This window comes from Varroa destructor, unplaced genomic scaffold (assembly GCF_002443255.2).
Source record: "Varroa destructor unplaced genomic scaffold, Vdes_3.0 BEIS01000006.1, whole genome shotgun sequence".
In the NCBI taxonomy this organism is placed as follows: Eukaryota; Metazoa; Arthropoda; class Arachnida; order Mesostigmata; family Varroidae; genus Varroa; species Varroa destructor.
Genome location: NW_019211459.1, coordinates 14,870,048 through 14,893,736, shown reverse-complemented (window position 1 = coordinate 14,893,736; position 23,689 = coordinate 14,870,048). Strand labels below are relative to the sequence as shown.

General features: G+C 42.1%; 1 protein-coding gene and 3 long non-coding RNA genes across 5 annotated transcripts in view; 2 read left to right on the top strand and 2 right to left on the bottom strand.

The window, feature by feature from the left end:
• The window catches only part of LOC111253457 (uncharacterized), a 29,678-nt gene extending 16,995 nt beyond the window's left edge, over positions 1-12,683 (bottom strand). Inside the window, exon 1 of one of the 2 annotated variants that reach the window (XR_015316199.1) lies at positions 12,544-12,683. This is a non-coding gene — a long non-coding RNA (uncharacterized LOC111253457). The remainder of the gene's footprint in view (positions 1-12,543) is intronic. The other variant, XR_015316200.1, reaches the window with a different exon arrangement.
• LOC111253455 (E3 ubiquitin-protein ligase AMFR-like) overlaps positions 1-23,689 on the top strand; it is a 115,029-nt gene that overhangs the window by 1,919 nt on the left and 89,421 nt on the right. The window contains exon 2 of the mRNA XM_022812834.2: positions 20,334-20,538. Within this exon, the coding sequence (XP_022668569.1) occupies positions 20,334-20,538 (205 nt within the window). The remainder of the gene's footprint in view (positions 1-20,333; positions 20,539-23,689) is intronic.
• On the bottom strand, positions 20,292-21,578 carry LOC147754899 (uncharacterized). The gene is made up of 2 exons (XR_015316202.1): positions 21,183-21,578; positions 20,292-20,799 (listed from the first exon to the last, which is right to left on the bottom strand). It is a non-coding gene; the product is annotated as an uncharacterized LOC147754899 (long non-coding RNA).
• Positions 22,129-23,030, top strand: LOC147754898 (uncharacterized). The gene is made up of 2 exons (XR_015316203.1): positions 22,129-22,210; positions 22,385-23,030. It is a non-coding gene; the product is annotated as an uncharacterized LOC147754898 (long non-coding RNA).

Here is a 23,689-nt window from a genome sequence, read left to right as displayed (position 1 = left end):
GCGTATAAAGATTCGTTTTCGAGAAATGCGTAACACAGATTAGCACAACACGAAACTTGGGCTCGATTCGAATAGTTATACGGGCTATTCTTCTCGAGACGCCTCAATCCAGATGTACTCGATCGCCCGTCCCTAGGACCAATGATGATTTCCTATGAAATATCACACAGGTCCCACTGTGTCGGCATAAATTTCACAATAAATTAGCTTGATTAAAACAATCTATCGGGCCTTTATTTTTTTATTACAAATACAATTAGTTTTCTATTCTACTACTAATTAGCTGCAATAAATTTTCCTACCATGTAAATACAATGCGACTATTTCTACTGAAATCTGAGTCACGCTTTGTGAACCCTGCTATCTCCTTATTAGTATTTGCCGTCCATATATAGAACAGGGGGAAAAAAAAAAAAAACGATAAGGTTTCTACAGCGTTTCGTTTCACGGCGTATACCATAACTCGTCCTTAATTATATGGAAGAATGTGAAAGATAAATGTTCTCTACTTTTCTATTCCTATGAATTGCGATCCTTCATAACGGAAACTATCATCTGTTGGAACGTATCGCGTTTCTAAGCATACTATTATTTCAAGGGCGACAGAACCCTGAGACCGGCTAGCATCAACATTGTGACCTATACAAATAAGTGATCGTAAAGTTAATCGTTCGACTTGGAAAAAGCGGGAGTAGATGCAATGTGCTAAATATTCACGCTTCCTCTCTAGTGCTCAGTAGAAGTTACATAACCAACTGATGCACTTAGTACAACTTTCTTTCCACTTTCAATTGGTCCTTCCATATCGTTAGAAACGAGTAAAAAAAAACGCGTCTTAGAGGAAAAACTACTTTTAGAGTTGATCATATCTAGAAGCGTCACGAATTTCGGTCGCTCATATATTTGTGCTCTGCAAAACGTGATTAGTTAGCTCTATTGGTCATATATGGCCTCGTGTATCGATTATTACCTGATTGCCACGGTTAACAGAAGCACATAGTATTCTATAATCGCCCACCATAACCTCTAAATGCTTCGAAATCCATAAAAGTCCTTATTTTTACCCGTGTAGACCGTCTTCCAGAATGCGGTTTGGGCTATTCTAGTCAACTAAATAACAGAGGTCCAAGTAACCTCTGCAAGCTGTAGGACTTTTAGGCACGTTTGGGCCGAGACCCTAATGATGACCGCTTCAGAATACTGCACACTTGCACAAGTGGTTTGTTTGCCTGCCACAGAAAATTATCTTGTTAGCATTGCCATTAAGATGCTGTTAGCTTGAATGCCTAGATGCTTCACGACATTTACCTCGGATGAGACTCATAAGTAACTTGATTCAATATGTTTTAGATTTAAAGGATTTTACAGATCTGTTTATGGCTTGTGCCCACCTCACTTAAAGGGGTGCAAACGAATTTCCCCATTACCGGTCCGTATAACTTCGATTATCTGTAACTAAATTAGGTATTATCGGTACAGCCTTATTGGATGCACAATGACAAAATAGTTATTATTAGGATTATCAAAAAAAAAACACACGACTCGTCTGCCTTAATCGTAAGGAGGTTTCTAATTGATGATTGTTGCCGCCTTACGACACTATCGACATTTTGCTGTTACGTGTCTCTTGCATTCAAATGTTGTAAGTGAGCTAATGGTATCAACAGGACTACGTAAGCCAAACATGGGAATTGTCCTTAATGACGAGAGTGACATAATATCATTCGCTTGATTAGGACCCTGCTTAGAGATATATCCGCAATGAAATTTATCTAACCACAATAGCGATCCATACGCGAGTGCAATGGAAACGTCTACTGAAAAATTGTTCAAGTTCATAATGTCTTCCTATTTCGACTTCGAGAAACAACTTAATTTACATAATCTATTTTGAGTCCTGCTTGTTTCTCTTTGATACGCTTTTGGAGATAACACACTTAGCTATCGTGTAAACAACCTAACTTAGGGTCAAGTTTATTTGAATATACGTCCTATCAAAAGAAATAACAAATTAATGAACAAGCAAAGCGCCAAAAAGAACTCGTATCATGCATTCATCGTAGACTACCGATATCCAAACGGGCCAATTATACACGTAAATGAGCAATCGTAGACGCACGTTATTCGTGAGCAAAGCCACTTCTGCCGCACGATACTACATATACATGTACGTACATACAATAGGGAGTTTCCGTTATGTTTTGTCCGACTTTCTACCTGATGCCTATCTCACTATACTTGTGATAGTTCGTACTGCGATTACATGAGTCGTACATCTGTGGTTACGTGGTTAGTAGTTGATATAAATTTTCAGAACACACCGAAACGCCTTATTGTCTAATCAACTATTATTTATTAGCATGTATTTTCGCCATTTGTATTATATTGACCCAGAACGACAACCGGATCTTTGCCTTTTGAGAGGTCAGACGCAGCTGGCACTTCTTCTCCATTCCATCTGTTTGATTTTTGTTATTATAGCACTACCATTGTAAGGACAATGTCGCTATTTCCATTGCGTTCGACAGCTCGGTTCACTCCCGCCTTCCGCAAAAGCAGCGATAGTATAATAGTTAACTGTCGGTATGACCACCGCCTTCGAAGTTCCGCCTCTTTGCGAACAATCTCTTCCGTGTGGATTGCCGCTTTTCTGCTGATCCACCCCCTATACCCCACGCCCCTCGCCTTCGTATCTTGTGTTATCTCTTTGTCTCGATTTCCACTTCTGTTTGTCTCTGCTGTGCAACACGAACTTGCTCCTTCGTCTACGACACACCCTCGTGACCACCGTGCCTGACTCGGTGGATACCGTCGTTCATTCATAGTCCTTCTTTCCGTAGCTTTACGCCCGCTGTTACAGATCCTTCATGGCACCAACACGAGCAGCATGGTCGTAGCTGTTAGCATTGCACAGCTACGCCAGGGTCCGCGCAGAACGCCCCTTCGTTCCGCAGCCTGTTTCTGCTCCGCGCGACAGACAACGACCACCGTCAGCTTCGGTACCGCAGGAGGACAGACGCAGGACAGTCACCGCGTTTTTCCTGCAACTGGCGACGCAAGAGCGGTTCTACTAACTGTTGTTGCGGCATGCTTCAACCAACGACGGACGCTCGCGTCACAACGATCGCGCTGGCTGAAGCACAGCTATTCCGGGGCAGCAGCAACGACAACAAGAACGCTTGTTTTGTTGGCGTCCATTTCTTCGACACGCGTTCTTCCGCGCTGCTAATGTTACTGTTGCTAGTATCGCCCAGCTTCGTGTTTTTGCAGAGTCCCGCAACGCCCGGCGACAGAGCGAATAAGTGAAATGGCGGTAACAGCGCCCACTACGACAGACCCCGTCGGCAATAAATGGCGATGAGCAGGAAATCAACGGACGCTGCAGTGTCCAACAGGTCGAACAACACTATTGTTTGCTTCGTTGTAAACATTTTGGATAACCTTATGCATAGTTGCAGATGAACGAATCTGGCGAAGCAGAGCGGCATGGTAATCGGGAAACCGACGTTTCTTGTTGCGTGTAACGTAGACGTTATTTAGACGAGACATATGAGTCCATTGGCTAGACGTATGATACTTTCTACATTAATATAATTGATCTGGCTACGTCTACAGTGAGAGCGATCTGACAGGATACTAGCTAGGAACAGGCAAGCTGGACCAAAACTGACTAATCGATCGACCAACGGAAGTGACTGCCATTTTATTTCTATAGAAAGCTCCGACTACGGCAGTTAATGCTGCTGTGTACCTTGCATCTGTTGCACTTCTGCTTATTTACTATTTATTGTTTGATTCTTATAGCGAGCGAGTATCATGACAACCCTGTATTGACGATGAAACCGTTGTTGCCCCTAAAATAAATTCGTTCGCCATTGCTAGTCAGTATCGAAGACGATTGGAGCGTCACATGGCAGCGACGACAGCGGTGTGAGCCTAGTCATTAATTGCAGCTGATTTCAACAGCGTCACTTGCGTACTCCCTCTTAGTTCAACATGTTTGTTGTGACTGTCTCGTCGGCAAAAAGCAGCTCCGCTGTAGGAAAGACGGGTCTTCTCGGCGGATGAATGGCAGGACCTATAGTATCGCAAACTTCATGTCCGTTGAAGATGCTGCTGCGCCATGTCTATTACAATCGAATCGATGGCGTAAAATCCTTGTCCCGGCTGCCGACTACCTTCGTGACTGTTTTAGGTAGTGTTTGTTGGCAGTCGATTTATATTTCTTGTTGGGTAGAGTGACTTCCCGCACGTGGGGAATGGGGTAGGGGAAGCAACGTTGCAGGTGCCCAGCTATTTCTATTAGAAAATATATACCATGCAAAGTAAATTGGCGGCGAGTTTGTTTGGAAAAATTGTCAGGATCATTTAGTTACGGTTATGAACGGTGAAAGGCACCTGTTTTGACGTTCATATGCCAGTACCTATTCTGGGACAAAGGTTACACCTGAAGCGGTTTCAAAAAATGCCGATGTCACTCAAAAGCTTCAAAATTACTATTATATCAAATGGGTCAAGGTTGTACAGTCTGGTATATGTGTATCTATATATTGAACATCTTAAAAACTGTTTTCGAAATTTTTATAATTTTTCACATACGAAGAACAGACCTCTGTGATGCAAACCTCAGGTTTGAAAAAATTTAGCCTATACAAAAACGCCTGACAGCAGTATTCGATGTCCTAGTATAGAAGCTACATTTCAATCTACATAAACCAACAATTTCTGTAACTTTTACATTGTTAAAATTTCGGTTGTCTAGAGGGACCTGTGTGAACTAACTGAATTCTCACAATTTAGGAAAATATTATGCAAAAAAAAAAAGGTGACCGGATCAATTAATTCTATGATATGACATGCAAAGGTCTACTAATGTAGTATAGAAATACGCATAGCTGCCCGTAAACGAATGTAGAAGCGCAGAACGAATACACAGCCACACAGCCTTTTCTTACGGTTAAAGCCTAGCGTGATTTTCTGACCATTGAGCTAGCCTCAACCTTAACAACCTAACAACGATATGGCAGGAGCATATGGAATTGCGGACATAAAAAAGAGAAAAGAAAATTATTTGGAAGAATTATGTATGATAAAGAAAATTCTACAGTTATTGATGCTACTACATATTGCAAGAAGGTTTCGGGAGATCGTGTACGATATCACCATCGGCCGTTCCCTTATTAAAGTCCGCTAAATTTGAACAACTATTCTATGCAAAAGTAATAGTGACATTCTACATCGCTACTGTCATCAATCTATTTCCCATACAGCTGTTACAATGAAGCTATTTAATACGGAAACAGGTGCCAGGACAACTGTTTGTGCAGCGAGACAATCACCCATCTCTCGGCATAAATTCTTTTTGTTATGAAACGCCAGTGCCTTCATAAAACTAAGCGCACTAATGCATTTTCCTCTGTATGCCGACTTCAACAGTCTTGTCTGCCTTGCACTGGAGAGTAATTACGATTAGCCGGCGTCGAAAGCTTTTTACAAGAACAAAAACTTAAGTTCGTTTAAAAACACGCAGCGACGGCCATAAACACAAAAACATATTGATAAAAGTAGATGGCAAGGTTCCCGTCACAGGAGTAATGAACCGAATGCAAAGGCAGCGCCTGTCAAGAGGCGCAAGAACACATCGAATGGTTTGACGGGTATCCCTTTTGGGAAGTTACGGTAAGGACCGTTTTCTCTACAGTGCGTTACGCTAGCTCCCGGTAGTCGTAATGGTGGCAGATAACGAGAAGAAATAAAGGGACCGGTTCACTTGAGAACTTCGATAAAATTTTAATTCCATTTTCGTACGTTAGACTTAGGTGGGGAATGGAGAGGTGTTCCCACCGTCGTAGCTTAATGGCCAAGTGCCCCTTCAACACGCTTTCTATGCGAACTACATTGATAGTGCACACGTACAGAGTAATGTTAAGGGGCCATAACAAAAAAAAAAGAAAGGAAAAATAATAGTCGTAGTACATACAACTACAGTTTAATTATTGTGTAAAAGCAAACTGATTTTTGTTCTCGAATGATGTGAGACGAGGAGATCAATTTAACGAGCAGCTATTGGAAAGTTTGAGAGTGACACGGTATTGTTCGATAACAGTACCTTCGAAGGGCGTAGAACATTTATCTACATTTTATATGGTGATATATGCAAAGATAGAAATGTGGTCTTTAAGATACGTTAGGCTCAGTGCCTCGTATTAGGGAAAACGGGACGTTCAGTATGCAATATTTAAACAATGTTCATATAGTTATTACGGCGTGTTGCTTATCCGATCTGACTGGTCCTTATCCGTATCATCGAAGATGAGAATCTTCCGTGGCCTAGAATGGTATGACCAATACATTGTTCTTTGTTCTATGTATGATACATTATTTGATATGATATAAATGATTTCGTGAAACGCCAATAGTGCGCGCAATGGGACATCAGTTCGACTTTAGATAGACTGTCGTCTAATGCGTTTTTTTCACTAAGGCCAAGAGCCTGTGCCATGAAACGCAATCGGCAAACACATTTGATCGATAAGATAAGCATGTATGTATTAATATAATGTCGAAATCCGCTCAAAGGATCCACGCGCCACACAACGCCTCGGTGTACCTCTGAAGCTATTTTACCTCCTAAATAGTCAAACGTTAAAGGCTTTTTTCAACAATCTGACAATCGAAAGTGACGTTTGTACAAACCATACGAATATTTTGCCCTCAGAGGTCGAAATCACTTACGTCTGACACAGAAACTGTCCCGTGGTGATTACAGCACAATATTACGACAATGTTAGTTTATTCAAAAGCCATCGTTATTCGTTACAAGCGGGATGCACACACTTTAAGAACTTCCCACATAGTCGATCGGCCACTCGAACTAAAGTTACAGAGATATATTTCTCTAGCCTGACATAAATCGACGTTTTTTGAAAAATCGTGCGCCGACGACCTATTGTTCAGCCCATATTGAGATTTTGCTACAAAGGAAAAAGTGTGAGATATGGACGGAAGTTTTTCGTTGGCTTCAGCTAGAACCTCACGTCGACAGGTGGTTCAGCGGAAATACTCATCAACAGCATTGGAAAAACCTTCATGTTCAGATCCACCTCAGCTTTCCAGGCGTCGACGCTCAGTGAAGTCACAACGAGAGCAATCGTTGTGAAGCGATTAAAACCTGTAACTCAAAACGATGGGTTGGCCAGTCTGAGCTCATTCTATTGAGCTTCGTAGTAACGATGAAAATTACCTTCTCCCGCGGTATTTTTATGGTAAGACGGGTAACGCAAAAAAAAGACTTTCGCAGCTGAGGCAATGTTGCACAAGAAAAACGAGTCAAATAGCATTATCAAATATATGATAATTTTACGTAGATCCTTGCCTCATTTTTGTTTTCTATATCTGCCCACAATTTCGTTAAGAGCTGAATACAACTTAAATATTTTATAGATGTTCTTACATCATAGTTTACGCCAACAAGATAGCGTCTCAGACAAACACTCAAGGCCCCCAACTTAAATTTCAGAAGAGGCCAGCATTGGTATTAGGACTGAGAGCGCACTTCCAGATATTCGCTAAATGTCAATTTTCATAACGTCCTTATTTGGATTCTAACAAGAAGCTGACGGTTTTGAGGAGTCAGATGTTTCCTCTTGTAAACCATTGTTGGATTGTTTCAACAACGAATAAGACGGATGATTCGTAAGACTCGTACAACTGCAAGCGGGATACAGATTACAAAATAAATGTATTAAGTTCAGCGACATATTTATATCAATGTCGATAATTCAGTCATCATTCATTCGAACAAAAACAAAAACAAAATAAAGAGGCTGATATTATCGAAAGTGAATAAGAAGTAGCAAACTTAAAAAAATAGGATCACCCAGTCTAAAAGGCAACGAAGCTGGAAGAGATGCTCTTATAGATAGGAAGCAGCAGTAAATCTGTGCAGTACTAATATAGACATCTTACTGTACACCTATCACCATTATACTTCTAATGCCACTATTACATTGCTATTACTAGCACTGCTGCTATTATAATCGGCATGCTTCTCTCCCACAAGCAGAACTAACACTTCATCTTTTATTGTTCACTAAAACGATTTCGTTATTTCATCATATTATTGCCCCTGCGGTAGTTGCGTCAGTGACCAAGCACCAAAGTATTACATTGCCCGCCGCTTGTGGGGTCAGTCATAGCGGTAATACGACTATAATACAAATTCAAGTAATCATAGACAGCCGCATCATCAAGCCAACGTAACAAGCCAAATGATTGGCCAAGAGGATAGGCTTGCTTGCTGTCCCCAAAGCTTCCTCGGCAATCGTCGGCGTAATAGTGCGGAGGCCCCTGACGAACCGCGCTGCTACTGCCGAAGTGCCAGCTGCTGGAATAGGTATTCGAGCGGGGTTCTAGTCGCTGTTGCAGTTAGTTTTCGCTACGGTGATCGAACTCACTTCGCAGCTTCGATCGTCTGTTGACGATGACTGCTGCGAAGCTGACTGTTTTCTGCTCCTGCCGTTGCTCGAGGAGCCTGTGGCTGCCTGTTACATCATCGGGATTTCCGCCTTTTCGTCAGGGAAGCCGGCAGCGGCGCGAATAAACCCGCTACCTGGATAGCGTCATCAGCCGCGGGGCCCGCTCATGACTGGCAGATCGGCTGGAGCCAGATTTAACGAAGATTTTGCAGATGATGGTAATGGGCAGTGGCTCGCTGACTATCTTCGCTGGGTCTTGAAGCTGCCCCCTGGTCGATAACAACAAAATCTTCAGCAGCTGTGTTGGTACTAGCGGTTTTTCACTATCACTTCTGCTCCCGCGTCACTTTTATTGCCAGTTACCGCCGACGTGTAGACAGCAGGCCTAGTCACCCCTGGTCTGACTCAGATAGAAGGGTATCTTGAAGGAGGGATATAGCGATGCGGCACGCCAAGTTAACGCTTTCAGCTGTGGCAGAAGTAGTCGAACCATATGCCTTTTTTTCCACCGTTGTGTAGTTATACCGAGGGCCAAGAGGCTGGTGTCTGCCCGGTCTTTAGCGTGGTACAAGTTTCGCGTTTTGCCTCTCGGCATAACGGCTAACAGTGATCGGTATTTACGTAGTTGGTCGCTGCTGAACGGCAGGGGCACTTCAAGCAGAACCTCTTGTCGCTCAATGGACGCCTTTACACACTTAGCACTAGTGAAAGGCCGCTGTCGGAGCAGTGCGATGCCCCTTGGAGTAAATACAATATCATGAAAACGAATATGCACAATATGGCACCAACAAGGACAGGGGCGGCAAACGCAGCCGCTGTCAGCGTCTAGGAGGCACCAAATGCATGTGATAGGTCGATGGTCGCCACACCTATAACCGTCGACGAGCGTTTGCATTTATATTTTTAAGAAAAATGGCAATGTACTGTTATCTATTATTAATTACATTTTTATGTGCATAATTCGACACTGTTTTTGTTTGAAAAAGATGTATAGACAATCATCATTGATACTGATTGTTCCCTGGATGTAATACTTCTGATGATTGAGGTGCTGATAACACTTCTGCACTGAGTTTCTGAGAAAGCATTTCAATAGCAGTATCATATCAATACGAGCAGAAAAACCTGTACAGCTGCCTTTGACCTTTAAAACTAGGCCATACATGTCTGAAATATCTTTGAGTCTCGAGACACATTGATTTGTGATTAAAATATTTTCGATTCTAGCAATAGTGGGATACTGGTAAATACCCTAGAAGCTATTTATTTCAAGCGTGCCTCAGATTATTCTAAACCGCACAAAATATCCTTAGGATCGCTCTCCGATGCTTGCTGCTCTAAATAATTCCAACAAGTATTTGGAGTTTCATTGTCTTTAGCGAGCCCACATATCGTATATTTATCAAAAACGATAGGCAGCTCTCAAGTATACTTTTGTCTGAACACGTACATACAATAACATACAGTTCTTATTGGCCTTATTAAACTATACTTTTCGTTGTTATTTCCGTATTGCATAATAGCTAAGTTCTACGCCTTCCAGCCATCGGTTTTTTTTTTTCGTATACATCGCACGTACAGCATTTACTACACGGGGCGCATTATCATAAATGCAGAGCGGTCGTCTCCTGTATTCTTGGCGTCGTTCAGCATAGCTAATGCGACACGATGAAGGTCGGACACGACGCGTTGGTGTGTGACGCTCGATCCGTTCTTCTGCCGACCTTTTCCATTAGTGTTTAGCTCTTTCTGTTCACACTCAGTTCGACTAATTGATTGATAACAACTTTGAGGGTCGAAGCGTGGTCCGGTTGGCCCCCGATGACGGCATTAAGCGGTGACTATCATTACACGATCTCACGCGCACGACCGTACGCACGCCGACATGGTTTCGATGCTAAACTGTTACGAAAGCTGCCATCACAACGGCATACATGCAGTTACCTATCCGTACTTCCGGAATAAACGGAGATGGCTCTCGATGTCAGCGGCTGCCGCAACGGCGCTGCCGCCAAAACAAACGTCCTTCCTAATAGTCTATAGCTATATGCCGTCCCCCTATCAACAATCCGACTCCTTTAGCTGCTTCGCTAGCTTCTTTCTTGGCAGTTCATTTGTCCATAGTTGCTTCCGTCAATAGAATCGATGGCAGCGGCAAAACGATGTAGCTGTGTTGGAGCTGCATACGGATTGCATGGGCTTTCCTATTGGAGCTTAATGCACGTGACAATGGCGGCTGCCCATGGCTTTGCAGCAGGTTTATACTTTTAGAAAAGGCGTTCCTGTGTTCTGCAAGGGCCGAACTATTCTATGGAAGCCGATACTGATACTGTCTTGACAATTTTTTCAGCTTTCCGCAGGCAGCAGTCGGACGACGCTTAACTATTGTACGTCAACTATACCTCCTCTACTTGTCGACGTCGAAGGTTGCGAGCCTTGCCTACAGATAAACCAGCCCTTCGTACAGCGCTAACGCAGCGCAAACCACTCGATGGCACAATCCAGTGTGCGAATGTTCGTGCTTGTCCTGTACTATTTGTACTACAACGACAACTGTGAATGCCAATTAATGGCTTTTCGCCGTACCACCTTCGTTGCAGCTGTCATGGGACGGACTCGTATCCGGATCCAGCCTTTGTCTTTCTGCTTTTTTTTGGCTGTTCGTCGGGAGCTTCACGAATTGTTCATATAACCGGATTAATAGCTGGTGGTTGGCATCAGTTGTTTTCCTTCAACCTGGACGCATATTACGCACGCGAACAGAATGAGCTACAAGCATAAGGTAGATTAGTCTGACTTGTTTTTTTCGACTCGATCGATATACTATTTACGCGTGCTTGTGTCAATCAATAATATAGCTAGTCGTAGTGAAAGACGGAAAGGACGACAGGGGCAGACCCCCTCCCCCCGCTAGGACAACCAAAAGGAATGACTGAACGTTGTTGAGGTATGCTGCCGTTCGTTAAGTCTTTCTTCTTTGTAAGCGTCGTCTTTCACGTCTTTCTAGCCATAACTACAACTCTATAGTGGTTGTAGACCAGTGCATTGTTAGAATGGGCCATTGTGTTCATAGTGAAGGACGGCAGTGTGATAACGCTAAAAACATCGCAGATGCATGTTAATACCAAAATTATCAATGTCCAGCACATAGTAGGCAAACTAAACGGGCGATCGTTCTTGTTTTGTCGCTGTGCAAAAGCTATTGCACACTTGACCAATTTTTCGGTGCCTCCCCTGGAAACCAGTTGGACCTCACGTTTTTCTTAATGTTAGCGCGTGATTAGCAGTCAAGGATGGAAGGGGATCGATAGAAAATAGTTGTATCTTGGACATAGCACAGGCCGCGGTCAAAGGCTACCATAATTTGTGTTTTTTGTTCTTACTAAGAGTGAAGTTGGTTGCCAACAAATCATTTACCTGATGTGAAAATCAAGTAAACCCAATATGTTGTTGTTGCCATTAACTTTAAGCGTGCGTATACTCTCAGTCGAATTTGGTAATATTAACAATCTTTTTTATCTCTTACTCCTTATTTTTTATTCCATAATTTTATTCAAAGGAGGATTTTTTAAATTGTTGAAAAAAAATTAAACCTTTTGAAGTTAGATGCAGCATGAACGTGAATAGTGTTTGAGTTAGACACGTAGTGTTTAAGGTGGTTAAGTTATATCTGTTTTTAATAACAGTTAGAGATTTTTTTCTATGTATGTATATATATATATACCTTTTAAAATAACTAGTAAAAAAGCAGTTAAAGTAGCTGAAACTGTCAGTTGTTTTTGTGCTAAGTACGCCTATGCAAAGTAGCTAGTGAAGATATTGAAAATGAGTGAGAAAAGTTCTCTGTTTCTAATGAACCTAAAATCATTGAGAAAACGCATTCCGATGTGTTAAACCTGAATGCGTTAGGACACGGGTAAAGAAAAATGCCTTTTATCTATCGAGCCTTAGGGCTATATCAGCATTCGCTAGGGCAACCAAATACGTGCTATCGTCTCGTATGTGTGAAATGCTATGCGCTAAGGCGCTTATCTATTTAACAGAGGGAACCAAAATATAGACCCACCTCGTTTCGTGCTGAGAGTCAGAAGCGTGGAACAGTGCTTGACGAAAGTTGTATTTGACGTATCCTTTCTTCTTTCAGATCAGAGACCCAATTGATGTGGCGCTAATTCAGGTCCGGATGCGAATTGGAAACAATTATTCTACTGAATTCAAGCGTGACGTACTAGCAGACCATAGATGACTTAAAAATTGAGATATTCAGAAAAAATTTAATCACTGGAGCAGACTCTAGTTGACCTTTAAGCACCTGTCGAGATCAAAGCCCTAGCTTATTCGAATACGTGAAAAGTAATCTTATCAGCTGGATGCCCGACCAACAAGAACAACTGACATATTTGTTATAATCAGCGCTTCATCGCCATGCGACATTTATCTAATCAAGGTTCTTCTTTCATTGATGTTAGTTCGCAATACAGCCAAAACATTCGGTACGCCATAGTTATTTACATGCAGCCCTTAAAAGTCCGTTCATAGTGATAACACCAAGTTTGCTACCGACTTCATCTCGACACAACTCAGGATAACTAACTCGTGCGCTTTCTGCCACTATTGAAGTAGTTAAACATTCTGGTGGCTCATCATTCCGCTACTTCAGCTCTGGCTTAGGTTTGAACCAGCGTAGTCATGAAGTGGCCTGCTTGCTTCGAGCGGTTATCTGGAGGAATTTCTTCCATTGTTTAGAGAAAATGTCATTCCCCTAGTTCAGCATTGTCTATTTATCCATTTCGGGCCTGGCTGGCCCAGTCAACTGCAACTCGGTTGTCTGTATTTAAATCGGCGTCGGCCAGTACTTAGCGCTGCACCTTTGTCAAGACAATGATGATCCTTAAAATCGTCATGCGGCATCTACACGGAGACGCTGGCGTAGACTGCTTTTGAGCTAATCATTCTGACTTTCTGAAATCATCTTCTAACTCTAACCATTCTGAGAAACACGAACGGCGACCGGCCGACAAGTTTGACCGATGAGCAGACCCCCTTGTTTTGTTACGTGAGAAATTTGTCTACAATGTTTTTTTGTACTCATTATTGCTTTAGCCATTACCATTTTGCTAAGATATCCACATTATGCCTTCCCTTCGAGCGAGTAAAGTGTCACACTTCGTTCTAGGGTCACGAGCCACTCGTTGATATCTTTGCATTGACTATAATCTAAAGGGCTCAATCGCGTCATGGATATGCCCGATATGTTCGTCTTAACGAATGCAATGTATGTCATGCATGTACAAACATACTAGCGTCAGTGTCGCGTCAAGCTATTTGGTACAAGATGTCCGCTGCTTAAATGCGAAACGTATTGTATCATGTTGAACACATCTTTATCTTGTTGGAGAGAATGGAGAAGCTAGACGGCAGAAAGATCGAGGTTTTTTTTCAGAGACCCAGTGCCCTTAGTTTCACGTTACCGAAACGACGAACGAGGACAAGCCAAGAAGAGAATCCAAAGTACAGTGACTTCAGACTTTAACAGATTTTTCTGGTGTTTGAGATATCCACGGATGCAAGTCTTCTTCTTCTTCTAGCAGGGCCATCCATTAGTTGATGCAATACTATAAAACTTCTTACTGTTCTAGTTACGTATAGCGGTGTTGCTAGCTTATTCTCAGAAGTTTTCTTATAAGCGTCTGCGCTGTTTTTCTGTCGGTGCCTGTTTTTAACTGCTCGGTGGAAATCAAAATGTATAATTTGACGCGTACTAGTTACTTACTACATTTCGGCTAAATTTGTAGGCCAAACTGAAATACGATTCTTTTGCTGGATGAAGCTTATAAGTTATAGGTTATATAAGAAGTTGATCAAGGCCTATACACTTGGAACTGCGGTCCTTCGGAAAATCAAAGCCTAAGCGTTGACGTACAGTAAGAGGAGAAAACCAGTTATAATTTATGTGCTAGACATATTCTAATAATGTGAATTAAAGTTGAACAGTATTGCCTGCCCTTAAGTAAGATTTCTCGTCAGATCATGTTAGATAATTTGAATATTTTTTGGTTAAGCATTATATTGCAAGACAAATTCGTGGTTCGTCAAGCTGATTTATCATGATTTACCAGCTTGTCCTGTAATGAACCTTCTACTATATATGCCTAGACAAACTGTAGAACTTAGATGTACGATCCTATCTGCCAGAGCAAAATGAATAGCATCGTGAGGTGCTGGGTAACGCGTGAAGTTACACCCAGCTAGCAGCTTGCTATAAGCAATCAAACTGAAAAACACGTGTCGACCCAGAAAGTTACTCAGCTCACAACTATAAACCTTTTTGGTCATAGTAATGCTACACAGAAAGCGGAAGTTGAACTGACAAAGGATGCTTTTACTCTATTCGAATGTTGAGGTGTGAACCTATGAAGCATTATCGGACACGAATTGCTTCATGATTAAACCCAAACTAAGTCCAAAAACCGATTTCCCGACCTGTGTGGCTAAAGAGCTTCAAGCCGCCGACCTGTACCCATTAACAGGTTAGGTATCTCTGCTAAAAACGATATAAGCGCCTGCTGTGATATGAATTATTCTCGGAAATGTCTGCCTCTAGAAGTATTATATTGTTTTGCATAGATTGGATATTATTTCCATGTGTTAGGCGTCATCCCAGAACATACAACCAAAACAGTTTTATGAATAGGCTCGTCTTTTCATACCACACACAGAGGCAGTACTCAACCTTTATCAACCTTATTTTTCCACTAACCAGCATACCCACACAACGTAGCTACCCTGGCATGGCCCAGTTTCTAATGCACAAATCACACACACTTATATCCAAATGAAAATTCTAACCTAGTTTTCAGCTGACCTGCCTTGCGTATGCTATACGAATGGTGCGCATAGTCTTGATTTCAGTACCACGGTCTTCATTGTCTTTCCGACTATTTTCTTTTTTTTCCTCAGATTTGTCCAGATGTTCATCACAACAAGTAGCTGAGCGCTAGATTCTCGTATAGTTTTACCAAGCTTCCTTTACGAGGCCGAACCGCCACGCTAAGCTCCCTGTAGTTTCCCCTAAGTTGTTTGTAAAAACGTCGTTCCATAGATGCTTTCGTCTCCTTAGTTTCCTCTGTCTTGCAAATTTGCTAATTGGATTTCAGTCTCATATCGACTTCACTCTTCTGGTTCTGATACTGGTCAAAAGTGCAGAAATCTTGGCGTCACCAAACAATCGGACGCCATTGAAAATAACAGCTAGACGCCCGCTTCAAACCTCATTAACGATTTTCCTCATAGAATACTTCATTTCTATTTAGCGTTATTAGCAGCCATATATTTAGAATTTTTCATTATATTACAGTTTTTAATTTGCCAGTTGACGATGACATATCTCCCCGCAAAACTCATATTCACCAAGGACTCATATATGTGTATGCATGTATAAAGTAGCGGTAAATTCGGTCACAGATACTCACCACCGCGCGGTAAGCCATTGTATTCTAGTAGCATATGTTGGTTTGCACTTCTGTAGTGCCGAAACGATAGTTAATGCCTGACGCTGCTGCTGTTGTAGTGTCTTATCGCCGTAACAACCGCCACGGACTTTCTCGTTAGTTGTATTTCCTGAAGCGCTCGCAAGCCAGCGACCTAGTCTTCGGATCAAAAAAGGTATTGAGGCTTCAACGCTGCACATGTTTTAGACGTTCAAGTTCGACTGGTCTCTTACGAAGTTCTTTCAGCCGTATCCGATGCTCGCGTGCCTCTGGCAGGCATAGATCTCCGATCTTTTTTCGCTTTTTGCTGGATCACGTCGCTAGCCTCCGAACCTTTTCATTTCTCATATTGCTTCAACTCTGACAAGAGGAAAGGCCGCAGGAGCCTACAGTTAGTGAGCTCGGGGGGTTTAGACCACACAGATATCGAGCGTTAGTCACAGCTCTGACCCACACTACCGAACCCCGAGCATAAGTGACAGCAACTTCGGGAGGCCTTTCAGCATTGCAAAAGTTTCCTGATGTATGACCATTACGTACGGGCGGAACATCCACCCGTTTCATCAGCTTTATCATAGTATTCATCTTCACACCTCAATAATGGCGTCGTTATACTGGTTCAACTTTTGCTATACTTGGAAAAATAAATACTTACACGCAAAGACCCCTCTTAACCGTAGAGCGCTGGCTGATTCTAGCAGTGGCCCGGATAGTGCTAACAGATTGCAGTCTCTGTATGAGCTCTGTGTTTGCTACATGAGCAAATGGCAATGCTGTGTGAAATTTTCAGCTGGTCCAGATCAACGACAGGTACGGACGCGCAGCAATAGCTAAGGCAAAGGCGAACGAGGAACTTACGATTGTGTACACGTATAGATTATCTAAGTACGTTTGTACAATGGGTCATTCGTGAAAATAGAAGTTTTCGGTGTTACTGATACTGCTACTGTTGGAGACTCGGATATGTCTAAGACTAGATTAGAGTGGATTTGCTAATCATGGGTAAATCTGTGTCCCGACCCGACCAATTACGATGAATGAAAGTGATGCTCGGGTACGAGACGTCAGTCTGCGATAAAGGAAATCTATTGAAAATGAATAGGAAAACACTGAATATGTTTAGCTTTTGACTTTTTTCCTTGATTAAATCTGGTTCTGTATGGATGTTTTGTCAAGAACGATTTGTTGGGCTATGCAAATTCGCGTAATAAATGACACTGCGAAGACCGTTGGAGTTAGATGGTAAATGGAGGTGGACTGACTCAATTTTTTTTTTATAGTTCCTTATAGTTAATGATTTCCGTTGATTCTGTTGTCTTCAATGAATACCGTAGTTACACCAATGGTATATTGCATTGGAGATAAAAGTTATCGCAAACAAATGGTATCAGGTGTAAGTTCTAGTGAAGTTATATGCTACGGGATATTGCTGATCGACAATTTTTTTTCCATAGTAGCAAAATGTTCCCACGTTGACACTTCTACAAACCAAGCCCTCTTCATTGAAGGCAATTAATTTGTTATTGTTTTTAGCTATCGCTCAGCAAGAGTTTAATAGACGGAAGCAAGAAAATCGCGGTATTTACTGGCGCGTTCAACTGGCTTGAAGTCGATACGTCTGTTTACCACCGTCGCCGCACACTCATAGAAACACAGCATATTGTCATTGCAGCCGATATAATTGGATGCCTAAATGAACGTTTGTACGATTTTATTTTCACACTTTCCCGCCTACTACAGCAATCACTTTCGATAGGCTAATAAAGCAATAAAAGTGAACAAAATTTCCTTCTCGACTTGTGCTTTCCGCCCGTTCTGGTCGAAGCCACTCTGCACCGAATAACACTCTGCAAGACTTTACGGTACTGGCCCTCTACAAGCATTTCTAAATATCAAAAGTATTCAGTCGCGTCCATTGCCACAAAGACGCAGTCCTCGGACGGGTCGGAAGCTAACGGCAGCCCGAAAGTGCCTCTTCTTTGTTTTGCCATCACTTCTAAGAGCAATAGCAATAGCCCGTCAGTAAAATCACCATGAGGAAATCCCAGGGAAAATTGTAACGTCTTCTCTGTCTGTCAAGAAACGTTTGTACTTATCATTTACAGAAATAATACATATAATATATATATATATATATATATATATATATATATATATATATATAGCTCAAATGTAATATAGTATGAATTACAACTGAAGTTAGAAACTGTGAAAATATATCGAAAACATGCTTAGCTATGAAGCAAAACAAAATTTAGATCGCCTATATTCATACCGTGAAAGACATTTACCGTTCGGTTGTATTCAAGCTCAGTGAACGACGTATAGCAGTCGGCCGTTGTGACGATCTTCGATGTTTCATTTCGGAAACACATCTCGCCTGACACATGAAACGCTTGGCCACCGAAATTTCGGACGTTTGAGGGCAAGGCCAAAGCGGTTCTTCAAAGATCACAAATCTATTTTTAAGACGGGCATTTCCTTACGGATATGAGTGGTTCTCAAAGGCAGTGGAGTCTCCCACGCCACCTACAACGTACGTAATGCAACTAGTATTACTGGTACCAGAGCTACAATGTAATAAATAAAAACAAATAAACTATACAGAGGACATCTTTGAATAAACTTGCTTTTAAACGGAGCAACTAACGTGTGCGGAGACCAAATAGGCAGTAGTTGTTTTGCATTAGATTTGATGTTGCCTTCCCCGTGGCAGAGCGGACAGATTGAGCATTCGATTAAGTCAAGATGATTTATTACAATCGGAAATTTTCTATGGAATATTTGCTACTGGTACGAAATTCTTCACCCCAATGAAGAAAAAACCATAAATAAGCCTCCCAAAAAAAGGCTACTGTAAGCGAGGTTGAAGCTTTTCTTCTATCATATGTGAAGTTGTTCGGCTCCAGAAGGATATTGCAACTCACGATATAATTTATATTTACTTGTTTTTGTCTCCGTACAAACATCTAGCGCATGCGTTACTGATTCGAGCAGCAGTCTGCTTTTACCAAGCTCTTCTCTGTTTACTGAACCAGAAGTGTTAAATGAGTAGTGAAAGCCAGCTTGACAATTAGCCATTATTATTAAATTGTTAACATTTGTCAAACGTCTTAAAGTTGAAATGAACTCGAAACAGAGCTTCGGCATTTTCAGTTACCGAATTACGTTCCATTTCTTTTAACATAAGTGACCTTTCCTCGTTTTGTCTAACACCCGGTTCTTATATGACGCGGACGATAGCTGACTCGCTAGGAAAACTTAAAAGTTTGCATTAGTGAAAATTTATCTTCTCGACGGCCATGAATTCTAAATCGGATTTTCAGAAAATGTCTGAACAACTGTAATTTGTACGTCAACTGCACAGGCCACACGTATTACGTGTGATAGACCTTTACAAATAACACGTTTTACTTGTCAAGGTTTATCTTCGGCACATCGACGCCTCCATTCGTTACATTTACAAGTTTATTCCCAATTTCAGGCTAGTCTCCATTTTGCAAGCAGACTTAGATAGAATGACTCGAGAACAATGAGGAACATAAACGGAGACACACAGGTCCCAACTATATCTGTTCTAGACCGACAGATCGCCATTTGTAGATCAACAAGCCTTTCGGCAGATGATGTCGTCGTGTTACAGACAGCGCGGCCGTATGACCTAAATGAGACAACAACACTGGACACATACAATTCCCATAGAACGAGTGATCCGATGAACACGATCGGCCAAGAAGATCTGACCTTCTATCGGAACTCTGACATGCATTCGCAAGCCGAACAGGACTACGTAAGGGGCCAATGTCGTTCGCTATTTTAACCGGCAACAGAGTTATATTGTCAAGAATGCAAAGATGTTAGATATGTGACCTGTGTGCAATGTTTAAGCTATATACTCAAACTGCGAGACTAGCAGGAGTAATAGATTGGCGGCATATGCCAATTTACTCTTCGTTGGTCCTTCATGTGATGACTTTCGAACCTCAGATCTGTGTAAACATCAACTACTTCTAAAACCAGCTCACTTTAAAACCTGAACAGATATCTTAATAATTACAGTATGTGAATAAGTTATTATGTTTAAGGAGTATGCGATCTTCGAATGTTGTCTAAAGTGCGGAAAAGCTACGATGTGTTACAGCTGGTCGTTACGTCGGTTCCGCTCGTAAACAGGAGTCTACAGGAAAAAAAATCTATTTAAGCAGCGTTCCTGTATAGTCCTTACAATGATTGAGATATTGACCTCTGTGCAATAAAACGACTAACAACAGTGAGTAGTGAGTTCAGGAGTAGTCAACCGAAATAAGTAATAGCAAAATAGCTAACTCCTAGCTATCTTTCAATTTTTGTTCTACTTTTATTACAGTGTCGAAATGTCCGCCCAAGAAGAATGGCGATCAAGCCCAAACATCAGTGAGTACGTGGCCGAGGCGTGGGTTTTTCTCGGCGGATCTAAACATCTTCTAGAACCAAAAGATCTCCAGACGACATCTGATTTCACAGAAAGACCTTCTTTATCGCGGATCATCGAAATAGTGGGTTATATCACCAGCGATCCGCTCTGCGTATGGGTAAGTCGATTGACGACTCAGGTTCTCGTCGTTGTATATCAATTTCTATATTTACACACACATCATTATAATAAGGAACAAAATTCGGATGCGCCGATCCGATACAGAAAGCTACTAGCCGCACAGGCAGAACAAGGCATAACACACAGGCATAAAAGCACGTATAGTCAATTAGAACCATGTCTATTTTCAACTTATTCATTGGTTGGTGGTTGAGAATGGTCCTGGTTTTCCTTCTCTCTCTAATCAAGGCTATAGTAACTGCAAAAGGAAAAAAAAGCAGGACGAAAACGCACTGATGTCGATGATCGGTTTACGGTATATTAGCTACTACTTCAATGTTATAAGTTATTTATCTGATCAGTGTTCGAACAGCAGGTATTTAGAAACGTGTCAGATGATTGGCGTCACTGTGAGACCGGGCGAGGACCTACTTGCAATAACAAACGGTAGTTATGAGTAGTATGACCGTTGTTATCCTAGCGCTGAGCTATAGCCCAAAACATCATTGTCATCGTAGGCGACAAAATTGGCCCTCTACTTACTAATAGCTCCGACAAACCTCGCTCTTCGTCATACACTATCAGCCGTAACATTGACAAACTGAATAAATCAATTTACGAATCTATCAAACAGTGACTTACTTGAATACATATTGCAGTGACAGGGTCATAAACGCATGCTCTCGTAAAACCCTTGGTGCTAATAATAGTCACCGTAATACCAGCGAAAAAAAAATAGTAAACCTTTTCAATTTCTACTAGGATCATCGTTATGCGTAGGCGATCACAAGTTACAAAGGCGATTACGCTATCAAGCAGATGATTAAGATATAAGTTGGAATCAATGGCGACCAGCTACGCGAGCAAAAATAATCAAATCATCAATCCAGTGGGACATTTCAGTTGGTGCTTCCATTACGCAGCCGAACGTCGCCATGAAACCATAGGGAAACGCCGTTCTCGTTCAATAGCAAACGCGATCTAGTAGTAGCTATGCTTAGCGCTGCAGTTTGGCTGGCGGCGACGTACCGACGTAGACTGCTTGCCTTCCCGACTGAACGGTCGTGATGAACGTTGTTTGTTATCGAGTGAAGCAACGGTATATCGAGCGGCCGTTGACGGCCAAGGTTGCCTCCTTCAGCTGATTCGCGCTGTAACATGGCAGTGCCCCCTGACGCAGACTACCCCGGATGTTATGACGTTACGGTGTTATGTCGATGTCGGGTTCATATCATGATGCTTTGGCTTTTTACTTTTGTTGCTGTTAACGTTCTTGCCAATATTGCGGAATCAGCGTGATTTCTTAACCTGCTAAGATACGAGCTATAGCGACTGCTTATGTATTGGCCTCTGCGGTCTCTGTTTCGCTGCGTACGCTGTACGTACCGAGAGCTGATGATAAACACCGACCACGGACAGACTAACGCATAGGATGCCGGTTGTGATATACGTAGAGTGACGCTGAGATGAACACGAAGATCCGCGTCTGAAGATATTCACTGCTGTAAGATGGTTAGCAGCAACTGAACTTAATGCACCGACGTCGTTTTTAACGTCTATGAGAATAGATACAATCGAACACTATGAAGTTCTATTATTCGAAGAGTGGGTCGATTTATTTCCAGAGACGGTGTCGACCATTTCGTTCGACCAGCTACCTATTAGCCTAAGTAAGTATATACTTAAGTATTTAAAGCGTCCGAATGAGCTTTTTCGCCACGGATCCGTTTCGTGCTTAACTCAGTCATCCCGTGAACAATGACTATACTCCAGTTGAATCATTATTAAGCAGCTCGTACCGGTCCAGTTTAGACGTCTATACAAATATTACTGCACGAACCCAGCAGGTGCAATCGATAGCTGTTCCTATGGCGACACAACGACAGTCGTCCGATCTGATGGAAGCCGTTCCAACGAACTGTGTCCGGCCGGTTTTCTCCGTTCGTCTGTACGCGCCATCTGTACGCGAACATAAGTAGTCTGTGACCCGGAAGAAACGCTGTGGTATGTCGCAGTGAAGGTTGGACATGCGGTCTTTCGTAGCCAACAATAGCAATGGAGATAAAATCATTTTCCGCCATAACATTTACCGCTCGCGGTCCTCGCTTTTGCAGTCGACACTGACGACGCCGGCAGCATGTAACACCACAACAGAGTACCGTGGTATTCTACAATCACCATTTCGCACGTATTTACTCATAGCAAACGGACGTTTACGATAGCCTTTGCTTGCCTGCGTGTATATACTTCAATGAACACTTCATAACTGCTCAGTTTAATAGTATCAGCAGCTACTGGCCTGTGTTTATTCCAGGATACGCTCCAGGATATAGTGACGGTGATCTGAGATGTCGATCGTCAAATGCAAAGTAAAACACGGGAGTGGGGGGCGAATTCGAATGTCTTTCTTCGATACTATATATAGCTATAGTGAACGGAACAATTAAACGTAGAAGCGTCCCGTGCTCTTACCCTTTAGGAAGTTACTGCGCATTTGTGTGTTTCATGTATAGGACGGTGTATGTATGCGGATATCGGTGTCGGCTCTTCAGAAACTGAGCTGCGAGTGATTAAAGACTGCATAACGCCAACAGAAACGCTAAAGTAGCCGTTGCGATAAGGCAATTTTTGCCCGTGAGCAATGCTTTTTGATGAATTTCCTATTTGAATGACTGACAATTATCCATAGGATATCGAAATTGAATTCCTACAAATTGAAGCAGCGGGTAAATAAATACCTTCTAGGTCTAACGATACGACGAGCTACTTCCGTTGGCCGATGTCAGTCGTATGTTACCCTGTCAACTGTGTAGCTTTGCTTAACGATCTCGCTGAAGGTACCGTTTGAAATTGGAGTTTGGCTTCCCTATTATTTAAAGGCTTTATTTATTTATTTATCGGTGTGCAGAAGCCCTGACATTTGGCAAAACAGTTGAAAACCAGTACATTTTCGTTTATTTTGAGTTAAGCTTACTCAAGTAAAATGGTCGATAATTGCTTGAGTTGACCCGCACCTCTAAGGTTAAGCACCTGGTAAGTTTGTTGTTTTTAGGCTAGCTTTTCAATACATTCAATCCATATTTTCCCGAACTATGAAGATGGTTAATAACTGAAAAACAACAAAATCCTGTTAACATTTTGTTACTGCT